Below are 12114 nucleotides of genomic sequence, written 5' to 3' on the forward strand. Positions count from 1 at the left end.
TGAAGCACATGTTGCAAATAGAGGTTGACAGATTTTTCTTTTCTGATTGCCAATTTGATTATGTCTAATATTTGACAAGATTTTTTTTGTTTTGTGAAATTCATCAGAATCTGTCAACCTCTACATAGAATATTACTGAACAATATGTTTGTTTTACGCCTAATGGTTTGAGTTTTTCCTGTATATTTCAATGGCGGAGGTAAGTTTACATGGTGTCCTTGGCAAAGAAATCTGTATGGAATTTCTTTCCTGCTTGAAAGCCATTTACTGTCCATTTAGTGCATTTAACACACATGCATCTTCTCTGGAAACCATATATTAAACCGATATATGTGAGTAAGGTGCTTGGTTTATGTTGCGTATCAGCGTGTAAACATTTAAGTCCATTTTTTTGTCACAGACATGTAAAAGCTGGTGTACGTTTCTCTAGTGTTTGGTGTAAAATATAAATGTATGCCATCGTTTTGGCTCAGGCTGATTCAGCTGGATTTGAGCCCTATTAAAGCGATACCAAGACATTTTGAATGTTTGAATGAATTTTCTTCATCGGTCACTCTTGCGGTTAATGCAACTGAGTATATCACCTACAGTATAAACCTATGAGGCTTTCTAATGTTTTATTTGTTTTGAAGTCAAATTCACCACACATTGTATACTGTTGCTGAATAAAATAAAAACACTTAAGTTCATCATGCCAAGGTATCGCTATGAGGCTTTTATCGATCTGCAGAGCTGGATATCTGTTGTTTACCCGGTTGAATGCCATCAAACATACTCAAGCGTTGGTTAGCAGAAATGATAACTTTGCTCTAATCAAGACTGCAAATATTAGCCAATAATATTCCCATCCTGTGTTTCACTGTTGTTGGTGTGTATTTTATACAATTGTTGTATAAGTAAGGTGTGGGTGTGTGTGTGAGTGTGAGAGAAACTCACTGCTGTCATATAAAACATATTTTTTTCAGCCTGAAGAGTCATAAAATAAACTGATAAAAATAGTGATTTAAACACTCTTAAAAGAATATTGTATACATTATATACAGTATAATTATTATATTATCTTTGAGAAGTCGCATGTCAATTGTTGCGTGGTTTATCTAAAACTGAAGTCCATTACCAAGATATTTTCATAACTACTGACCCGATTTCCAAGGAAAAAAGGGTTTTAATGTGACAGCAGTTAGATCAGTGTATGAGCACATGAGAGGCTTTTGGAATATAGAATTATCCACTGGCCCTCACTGTTGTCTTTTCTGACTGTGTGTGTTTGTGCAGGTTGGAGCCAGCTAGCAGCCATGCACTGTGTGATGCTCCCTGACCTCCTTGGACTGGACAAGTTTCGACCTCCTCTGCTGGAGATGTTGGCGAGGCGGTGGCAGGACCGCTGTCTGGAGGTAACATACACACACATTGTATGCTGAATGTTCATACCGAATATTTCTGCAAGATGTTCACTGTCTACGTATCCTATTTGTTTGCCCTACTATTTACCATCCAACAAATGAACCATGTCTGTTCATTTTTGTTGGAAGGAAAATGATGGACATTTAAAACAATCCAGCATGACCTCCAAAATGGCTGCTCACCTAAGGACCCTCTATTGAAGACAAAAAATGTCAGAATATACATAGTTATACCTATGCCCTCTTTGCGGTTTTAGGTGCGAGAAGCAGCACAAGCTCTCTTACTGGCTGAGTTAAGGAGGATTGGCCAATCCGGACGTAAGGACACCATTGACTTGTGGGCTCCGTACCTGCCTCAGTATGTGGACTCTGTCAGCTCCCGTAAGTACATCATACTGATTTATATCTAAGAGAAAGAAAGATAGGTTTGGGTTTCCTTAAGACGTCCTTAAGTTGTTGTTTGTAATCTTGCCGACAATGGTAGTGTCATCCGCAAAAGTTTCATGGGGGTGATTGTGTTTAATCCTTAGCTGAAATCAACAAACAGCATTCTGATGTAGGTATTAGATGTGTGAGTATAGAGTTGAGGGCATTGGAGACTGCATCCATTGTGGACTTGTTGGCTCGAAAACATTCCAATTGTGAGCAAAATAACATACCACCTACAGGTGTTGGAGAGTACCACTTCATATGTGAAAGAAGTTTGTAAACTCTTTTGTGACTCAAGCGGGAGCTGCTTGATGTCACTTGAAGCTATTTGATTTCAAGTGAAGTCATTTGAGTCAGCATTGTTTCGAGCTTAAAACTGTCTGAAAATGCAAAGATATCTGGTGGTCTGGATTTAGAAAGAAGTGAAATTACCAGACCTCTGCAGGCCTCTCTTCATCTCTGCTTGAGGTTAGAGACTCATGACTGCATTAGCATAACACACCTTATTCTCCAACCAAACTGTTGGCAGACGACTCAAGTCAGATTATGTGAATGTGAGAATGCGTGGGATAAAATGGATATCTCTGGTTCTGCTGCATTAATGTATATATTTTTTTAAACTGTAACAACCTTTTAGAAGTGCAACGCTAATTCAGTGGAGTTCTCTTTTAACATATTCCATATAACAACCGATTGTTAACATGCTAACTTTAGGTGTTGAGGAGCATTTAAGCATCCTAGCATTAATAATCAGCTGAAAACACAGCTGAGCCTAAGTACAAGTCTATCCGTCTATCCATCCATTTCCTCCGCTTATCCAGGGCAGACTAAGAAAGGTATTTCAAACGTCCTTCTCCCAAGCAATGCTTTCCAACTCCTTGAGAGGTTCCCAGGCTAAATTAGTTATATAATCCCTCCAGTTTGTTCTGGGTCTACCCTAGGGTCTCCTACCAGTTGGATGCACCCATGAGGTATTCGATCAGATGCCCAAACCACCTCAACTGTCCCCTTTTGACATTGAGGAGCTTTTTTCCAAACTCCCTCCAGATGTCTGAGCTCCTCACCATATCTCTAAGTGTGAGCCCAGCCACCCTACGAAGGAAACTAATTTCAGCTGCTTATATCCGCAATCTCATTCTTTGGGTCACGACCCGAAGCTCATGACCATAGGTAAGGGTCGGAACGTGGATCAACTGGTTAATCAAAAGTTGGCCCTCTTCAATACAATGGTCCGGTACAACGCTTGCATCACTGCTGACACTGCACCGATCCCCCTGTCCATCTCGTGATCCATTTTGCCATCCTTCGTGAACAAGACCCCGAGATATTTGATCCTTACTACTTTACTTGGGGCGACGACTCACTCCCAACCCAGAAGGAGCAATCCATCGTTTACCAGCAGAGAACCTTGACCTCAACTTGGAGGTGCTGACTCTCATCCCAACCGCTTCACACTTGGTTGAAAACAGCCCCAATGCATGCTGGAAGTCATGGTCCGACAGAACCAAAAGAACCACATCATCTGCATAGAGTAGAGACGCAATTCTAAGGTTCCCCAAACCGGACACTCTCCTCCCCTTGACTGATCCTTGTAATCCTGTCCATGAATCTCACAAATAGAATCGGTGACAAGGGACAACCCTGGAGGAGGCCAACACTCATTGTTCGAGTTTGTGACGAAAATACAGGCACAGCTCTGATTTTGGTCATATAAGGACCGGATAGCAAGCAGCAACAGCCCTGTGCCCTCCATATTCCCGCAGTAACTCCCACAGGAGCCCCCATGGGTACTAACAAACTCATGGGAATTTGCCCATCCACTCTACATAACTCCCCCAACAGCCCTGCAAGGGTAATCCATTCATCCCCTCTCTCTCTATCCAACTATCCATACATCCCTTCTCACTATCTATCCATCCATCTCCTCTCTCTATCCAACCATCCATTCATCCCTTCTCACTATCTATCCATCCATCTCCTCTCTCTCTCCAACCATCCACCCATCTCCTCTCTCTATCCAACCATCCATCCCCTCTCTAGTCATCCATCCATCCCCTCTCTCTATCTATCCATTCATCCATCTAGCCATCCATCTATCCATCCATCTATCATCTATCCATTATCTCTCTCTCTCCTCTCCTCTCTCTCTGTCTATAGTTGCACCTGCTGATGTGAAGAAAGGTAAATCTCCACCTTCTTTTACTATAAACGGCCTACTAAAATGCTGTGTTTGTGTGCGTGTTTGGGAGTCGCCTTGAGGTTGCTGAGGATGCTGGGGGTTTCTCAGGGGAACAGTTGCCATGGAAACGGGCACCGGCCAGTGTTGAGTTACCACAGCAGTACCGCAGGCGGGGGAGTTGGGGGGAGTGATGGGCTAGTGACCTCAGGGGACGAGGGAGGATGGATGGGGATGGGGGGCAGAGGGAGAGAGATATAGAGTGAGGTTAAAGGGTCATTGAATTTGATCTGTGTGCTGCACAGCAAGACTGGAACAGAGTAAGATGACTCCTGCCGGTCCTGGAATATCATGGGAAAGTCGGGGAATGTGTTGAATCCTCTTGAGAAGTCCTTTGAATCTGAAGCTGTTGTTGGTTCTGTCTATTGTTAAACACATAAATATGTAATTTCCACACATTTTGAACTCAAAATCAAATATTTTTCCTTCCTGTAAGACAGGGGTGTGTCAACCTTTTCTGGTCTGTGTGTGTTGTGTTCTCTGATACACTTAATTACAGCAGGTTTATTTTTGTCCTGAAGCTAAGTCGTAAAGTTATACTTAAAATCCACCAAACCATTGTATATCAATTACTTACCTCATGTTACCTTGAATACTTGAAGAAAACTTCAAGCTTGGTCAAGAAAAATTGTCTTAATCAGTTACATCAAAGTTTTACTGGAAAAAATAAGTTTGCAAACAAGCTCCTGGCTTTCATCAATCATTAGAAATGTACAATAATTAAGTCAACAACATATAGACAGCAGGAGATTTGTGTTATTAGAACAAGTGCTTGTAAAAGAGGTGTGCCAGACATAAAAGAACAGACTAGTAGCATCAAGAAATCCCGGGGGTTGCACTTGTCTGAGTAATTTGGATTTACGTTTTCTGAAAGTATGTGTTCCATAATGACAGATGAGTGTTGAGCGTCAAACACGCTTCATAAAATACGGCTAGTGTTTAATGACCCGTTTTTAAAAACATTAGCTTTAAAATGTAAAGTGGAGAACTGTCAAGTTAATGTTTCACAGTTGCACCTATTTCACACTAATAAACAAAAAGTCTATCCATCCCCTCTATCTATCCATCCATCCATCTAGCATCTCTCTCGCTCTCGCTCACTCGCTCACTCACTCACTCACTCACAGAGTGTGAGATGTTTGAAGGAAGACACCTGTATTTATCCATTAGCTTAGATGAGGAAATTTCACTGAGTCCCACTGTTGCAGCATGGGGCTGACCAGACAACGCACACACATGCATACAAAGCAGAGGCCATGACCCTTGAGCTCTTCTGGAAGTGTTTAAAAGGCTTTAACACAAAAGAAACAGGGCAAGATGGAGTTGTTAACCTGCACTCAGAGGGAGAGAAATAAACCGTCCGCATCGTCTTTATCAGCAGTGCTGTGTTTAATTAGCTACTTTTCACCTTAAAGCAGCACTTGAGCATTATGGGAAATATTCTTACTAGCTTCCTTTCTGAGAGTGAGATGAGAACATCGATATCACACACATGTCTGTGTGTTAAATATAAGTAAGGACACGATTAGCCTAGCTTAGCATAAAGACTTAAAGCAAGGGAAACGAATCGCCTCAGTCCAAAGATTAAAAATACACCTACCAACATCTCTAAGACTCTTAAACGCTGAACAACAATTAAACACAAGAGCTTTCATCTTTGAGGTGGAAGACTTCCAGAGCGGCAGGGGGGGGGGGGGGGGGGGGAGATGACTGCAAGATAGAGAGGGTCTCTCCACACACTCTCAAATTCACACACACACTTAATTAAACAAAGTCCCTGGCATTGTTCACCCTCACATACGCATGAACACACATGGTTTTTAGTGTGTGTGTGTGTGTGTGTGTGTGTGTGTGAGTGTGTGTGTGAGAAGCTGGGTCTTTGATCACTGAACAGCAGTCACCATTTCCTCTCTCTCTGTCTTTAGTTCACGATCTACCTTGATCGCCCAGTCATGTCCGTTTTTTTTACCTCATGAACCTGCTGTTCAAGATCCGCCTCCTCCTCTCCTCTGCTACACTTCTCTTGTCATCCTCTCACCTCCTCCTCCCTCTCTTCCTTCTTCTTTTCCTCTCCTCTCCCTATTCACCTCTTCTGCCCCTTCCTCTTCCTAATTACTATTTTTCTTTTCATTCTTCAGTTTGTTTTTATTCTTTCTTTTACTGTTTTTCCTTCCCATCTTTTACCCTCCCTCCTTTCCATCTTCCGTTCCCCATCTGTCCTTCCCCATTCCCCCTTTTCTTTTCTCTTTTTTTCCTTTTTTCCTTCTTTGCTGAGTAGATGGAGATGAAAGTAAATAGCCTTATATTCTTCTAAATATATCTTCTACATAGCATTCAACAATATATTTGTTGTATATTATTTTGTGTTAGATTTATAAAACAATAAAATACAAAAAAATAAAAAAGTAATGACATTTTAATATAAATAGAAACATGATATAAATAACAGACACTGAACAAGTGGGAGGTCTTTCTTTGTTTTTTAAACAAATATGAAAAATTAAATAAGTAGGAAATATGTATGTAAAGTGTTCAAAGATAATAAAAAAATTAATAATAACAATACACATGCTATAAAGGAAACGGATCTGCCTCATATTTCAAGACAACCATGAACTAAAAATGTTCCATTGATCTTTTTATCAATAGTTCTTAAAAAATTACAGAAAAGAAGCAAATGAAAAAGAAATTGAAGGTGGAAAAGAGGAGAGCCCATAGTGATTTAAAGAACAGGAAGAGAGGAGGAGCGAGAGCAACTGACAGAAGAGAGGAGGACAGGATCCTGGAGGTTAACAAGGCATGCTGGGAGCTATGTGTCATGGCTGACATGACAAGCTTGACCTTGGAGCAGGGCAGAACGCCTCCTCTTCCTCCCCCCCTGTCACCCACCTCCCTCAGCTGCATCTCTCTCTCGCTCTCTCTCTCTCTGATGCCATCGGCAGTTGAGTTATAGGCCCTGTGTGCATGTGCGTGTCTGTGCGTGTGAGAATGAAAGATCAACCGCCTTAAACAACACTTGCAGACCAGAATTAGCCAAATCTGCACAGTGTTTTATTATGAGACACAATTTCATAACTCTGGAAAGTTATTACATTGACATAAGTTTATCCATACAAAGTTATGTATCAGCAATGTGCATAGTATTGGACCATTCTGCACCTAATTATTTGCATCAAGTGCCAATTCAGGAAGTAGTGTGTCCTAACCCTAACCGTCATGTAGCCATCAGGGTGTGGAGGTCGGGGGCTGGATCTGACTCTAATGCAGGAAACCTGAGTTTGTGTTTTGATGAAATATCAAAATGAACACTTCCCATCTCATGGTTCTTCAATATTTAACCAGGGCCATTATGTTTCCCCAACCAAGTGCTTACATATGCATACCAACATTCATCATGCTTTAGATGCCAGTAGTGGATATTGTAGTAAGACTCATTCAGTGAACCTTCATTAAAAAACATTATTCTTTTTTTTTTCAAAAACATATTCATATTCATATGTCTGTCTATCTGTCCTGGAAGAAAGATCGCTCAGAAACAGCTGTTGCTGTTTCACTTATGGTCTTTTTGGATTTTGTTTCCTTTTCAGAATCAAGGGTCTAAAGCAGAAGTTATCCTGTTGTATAGATTGTCAAGCCCTCTCCAGTGCTTTGGCACTAAACACTGTTGTGCTCCATGTCAGTAAAGCTCATGTGAGCTGACAGAGAGCTCTGTTTATATAGAAACATCAGTCGGTCTTTTTGACCAATCACAGCAAAGCAGCAAATGTATTTTAATTAAGTTAAATTAACTTTTTAATTACCTTAAAGTTTGAGATGGATAATCAGCTGTGTGTGTGTGTGTGTGTGTGTGTGTGTGTGTGTGTGTGTGTGTGTGTGTGTGTGTGTGTGTGTGTGTGTGTGTGTGTGTGTGTGTGTGTGTGTGTGTGTGTGTGTGTGTGTGATATGAGCTGTCAGCAGTGTGTGTGAGCAGGTTAATCGGAACATGATGCACAAAGTTAACCAGGTACAATTAAGTTCATTGCACTTTGTGTAATTACAGTGTTTTTCTGGTGTAATTGTTTTCCGACCCAAATTATCTCGTCTTTTTAGGTCTTTTTTGCACAGGGAATCACTGTAGTGTGTGTGTGTGTGTGAATGCATGTGTGTAATTATTTAATTAGGCTGTTTTTCCAGAGATTAGCCCAGCTCCGGCTCTGTTGCCTTTAGTCGCTTCATTTATTAGCGCAACATCATTCATTAACCAAGCCACTATTGGAAAGCCACTCTTAATTGGCAATGGAGAGATAAGGGCTAAATGAAAACACTAAATGTAGTGTGTGTGTGTGTGTGTGTGTGTGTGTGTGTGTGTGTGTGTGTGTGTGTGTGTGTGTGTGTGTGTGTGTGTGTGTGTGTGTGTGTGTGTGTGTGTGTGTGTGTGTGCTTCCATTAATTCTCTCGATAAGGAGAAGGCCATATAAACCTTTATTAGCTACTTAACCAAGACAGTTATCCTGACAATAGGATCAACATCGAAACCTGGTGTGATGAGCTTACTAACAACACACACACACATAGATAGATAGGCATTTACTGAATTGTTATTTATACTTAAAATGATAAATCGTACACCAGAAACTTGGTAAAAAACTTAACAGGAATTATAATTAAAGTAGAAACCTTTTTAATGCCGTGACAAAAGTGTTCAAAACTTAAACAGGAATAAAATGTCCTGTATGACGTGTAGAGAGTATTTAAACATAGAAGTGAATTGAATAGATCGGCCACATTGTTGCCGATACCCGATCCAGCTATATATCCAAAGAGTGCTAAAACTTTAATATGTGATGCCATCAAGTAGAAAGTCTGCTCCATAGACAATGAAATATAATAGATAACACAGGGGAATGTTCTGAGTTCATGGGTAAACTTTCTGTTTAGAACTGAGAACACTACAATAAAAATAAAGCTCATTTTGGAATAACAAATCATTGTGTTAGTCTTCCAGTCTTTGACTTTACTACCTGATGACATCACACGTTTGAGACTTCTCTGGATCCTGGCTTTGAGAGAGAAGCTCATGTTCACAGATATTGATTGAACTTTCCTTCTCCATGGAAATAACATATTGGAATTCTTAACTTTGATGGTGTTTCCCTTTTAATGCTGTTTCACAGTGCAGACAAGGTGTTGTATTGACAGAGATTTGAATGAATGAATATTTAAACACTGTGTTTAGGAAACCAACATCCTAATCGTGCTTGCATACATATGTTATATGTTGGAAAAACCCTGCACATGTATAGTTGATGACACCCTCCTCACACAGGCGTAGACATTTCCCCAGTAAAGCGTCTGTTTCATGTGACACTAAAGGCTGATATTTATTATTAACTAAAGTGTTTGTCTCTCTGTCCACAGCTGGGTCGAACACCGAGCTTTCCCCTCCAGCTCCGCCTCCTCCCGAGGCTCAGCCAATAGAAGCAAAGGTTCCTGAAGAGGAAATGGACGTCACGGATGATGACATCACAGCCGGTAGGGACATTTATTTGCTGGATTTGTTTTAGGGTGTAGCAGGTGTAACATGTAGTTTTTCGTCTAGGAATGTTTTCAACTTGTTGAAACTACATCTTTTGTACATCACACAATTTGTGACAACAGAAAGCTCTTATTGGTCGAGGTCCAACATGTAGGTTAGCCAAGTCACAGGAAGAATCTATGATCTGACTTGACCCTTATGAATCACTAGGGACATTTTTGGCTTTTTAATCTTTTGATCATTTCTGGCTCAGACCCCTAAGGACAAAAATTGTCCAACCCATTGATCCCACGGCTTTAACAGCATGAGATCATGCATTCTTTATCGGGCTTTGAATCCAGAGACCTGGCTTCAATATTGTACTTTTGACTATTTTCCATCAGATTGAGCAATTTTCTCATGTTTGCCTAATGGGACAAATACATTGTTGCTGTATTATAGAGCAATGCATCAAAATCAATGTTGTTGCTAATCATTGACACGTGACTGTGAAATAAATCTCCCTCGCATTTAGTATTCAGAAAATAATTCAATTGTTTCATAAAAGGGTTAGGGAGTATGGCATTATGTTCACAAGCAAGGTTTACCAATCTAAACATAAATTAATATTTGGTCATGATGATAGCGACTGAAGTTGGCTAAGATTTAACTCAGTGAAAGTGCAAAAATAATATTAATTTATAATTTTATGCCAGTGTTTCGACACTTCTGTCCTCTGAGGACATCAGAGCAACTTTTTTTTAAAGGAATGCACAATGGTTAATTATGTTTTAAAGCATCTGACTTACAGACTTACTGTGAGATGTTTGAGGTATGAACTTAGACCAGGGGTATTCAACTAAATTTCTAAGAGGTCCAGTTAGAGAAAATTTCCGCGAGCAAAGGTCCGGAGCATCATAATGTCTAACTTGCGTTATGAATTAGTGTGAGATATATTGAAGTAGACTAGTAGCTGTATCAACGTCTGCAGGTCATCAACAGCTGACTGTCAAATCTAATAAAGAAAGTACAATTTAAAAACATTTTATTGGCACTTAACATTGAACTATACAGATATATATAATACTGTAGATATGTATAGTGTTCTTCTCGGGCTGCATTTAAAAATAACATTTAGAAAATAAATAAAATAGCTTTTGAAAAATTGTTTCACATCTTGATTTAACTCTCAACCAATGTTAGAATAAATCAGTCTCAACACATCTTAACAATTGAACAGTTTAACGGAGGCTAGCACATCCTGGGTTAAACTGTTCTCTGTGGCTGATGATGCTGACAGGTGGCCTATTTGTCTTTATTTTTATTTGGGCTCTGAGTGCTTATTTTCTGTGCCCTCAGTTCAGACTTGAGTGGGTATGTTTGGTCAAAAACGTTGTGCTTTGCCTCATAGTGGCGTTTTACATCACCACTGTTAATGAGCACCACGGTCTCTGAGCATATGAGCAGTGGCGGGCCGTCAGGGCCTAAACATCATCAGAATATAAATTTAGATTTTTTTTTCCCACAAATATGTATTCAATTATTCCCCATAGTCTATTCTCTTCATTTCAAAGCTTTCTTCTTGGTTTCGCTGCTTCCAGCCTCAGATCGAGATTTGGAGGGCTGGCCTTTATGTTAGAGCTTTTATCCAATCATATTTCAGCCATACTGTGTTGCCAGGGTCCAAGAAATCTGCCCTTAGGCCTTCAGAACCAACAGTGCGGGCACCTGTAGCTTAAAGTGAACGGAAACAAAACTGTGGCGATAACCAATCAGGTTTCGAGTTGGCGACATCAGGGCCAGCTAGAAGGCGTACGATAACGTCAGCACGTCCACGTCTTTTGATTGGATACGCACTATTGAGAGGCAGAGCTACGCTGAGCTAGCAACTGACTTTGAACGAGCTAGTTTGTGTAGATTTCTACAAGCTGATTTTTCAACCCACAATGGCTGAAGGAGAAGAGATCAATTTGGTCGCAGATATCATTACAACGCCATTTTAGAGACGAACCTTTCAAGAAAAGCTAGACATCGTGAGAAGAGAAAGGCCAACTCCGACGCTAGCGAGTCTATCCCTGTGTCCACGGCTTCTGCCGAGCGGTCATTCTCGGCCTTAAAGAGAATTAAAACTTATGGCAGAAATGCTGCTGGACAGACTCGGCTTTCAGCATTAGCCTCCATGTCTATAGAAAAGGAATTATTGGTGGGACTGAAACGCACAGATAAACTGTACAACAGAGTCATTGAAGTCTTCTTGAGGAAAGAAAGGAGGATGGATTTTGTGTTCAAATAATCTGTTGTTTTGGTGAGTAACAAGCATTTTGTTTTTTGATAAATATATAAAATGTTTGATGCTTCTGCAAGAGATGTAGAGATGTGTGTGGCGCACTGGCTCAGCTGTGCAGTAAAAGTACTCAAGGAGACTTGTTGAATTGTTTTGGTTTAACCTTTATCAAAGTGGACATTCAAGGCTAGGAATACACTTTCACCACTGTCGCAAAGATATCTTCATGAACAAATGCAAATTATTTGTTTGTTTTCTTTTATTTTCA

At 40.3% G+C, this 12114-nt stretch overlaps 1 protein-coding gene across 3 annotated transcripts in view; it reads left to right on the forward strand.

Annotated features, from left to right (window-relative positions):
• The window catches only part of wdr7 (WD repeat domain 7), a 109756-nt gene that overhangs the window by 52722 nt on the left and 44920 nt on the right, over positions 1–12114 (forward strand). For all 3 annotated transcript variants that reach the window (XM_029444250.1, XM_029444249.1, XM_029444251.1), the window contains exons 20-22: positions 1276–1394; positions 1661–1784; positions 9466–9579. In XM_029444250.1, the coding sequence (XP_029300110.1) occupies positions 1276–1394; positions 1661–1784; positions 9466–9579 (357 nt within the window). The remainder of the gene's footprint in view (positions 1–1275; positions 1395–1660; positions 1785–9465; positions 9580–12114) is intronic.

The sequence above is a fragment of the Cottoperca gobio genome, chromosome 12 (assembly GCF_900634415.1).
Source record: "Cottoperca gobio chromosome 12, fCotGob3.1, whole genome shotgun sequence".
In the NCBI taxonomy this organism is placed as follows: domain Eukaryota; kingdom Metazoa; phylum Chordata; class Actinopteri; order Perciformes; family Bovichtidae; genus Cottoperca; species Cottoperca gobio.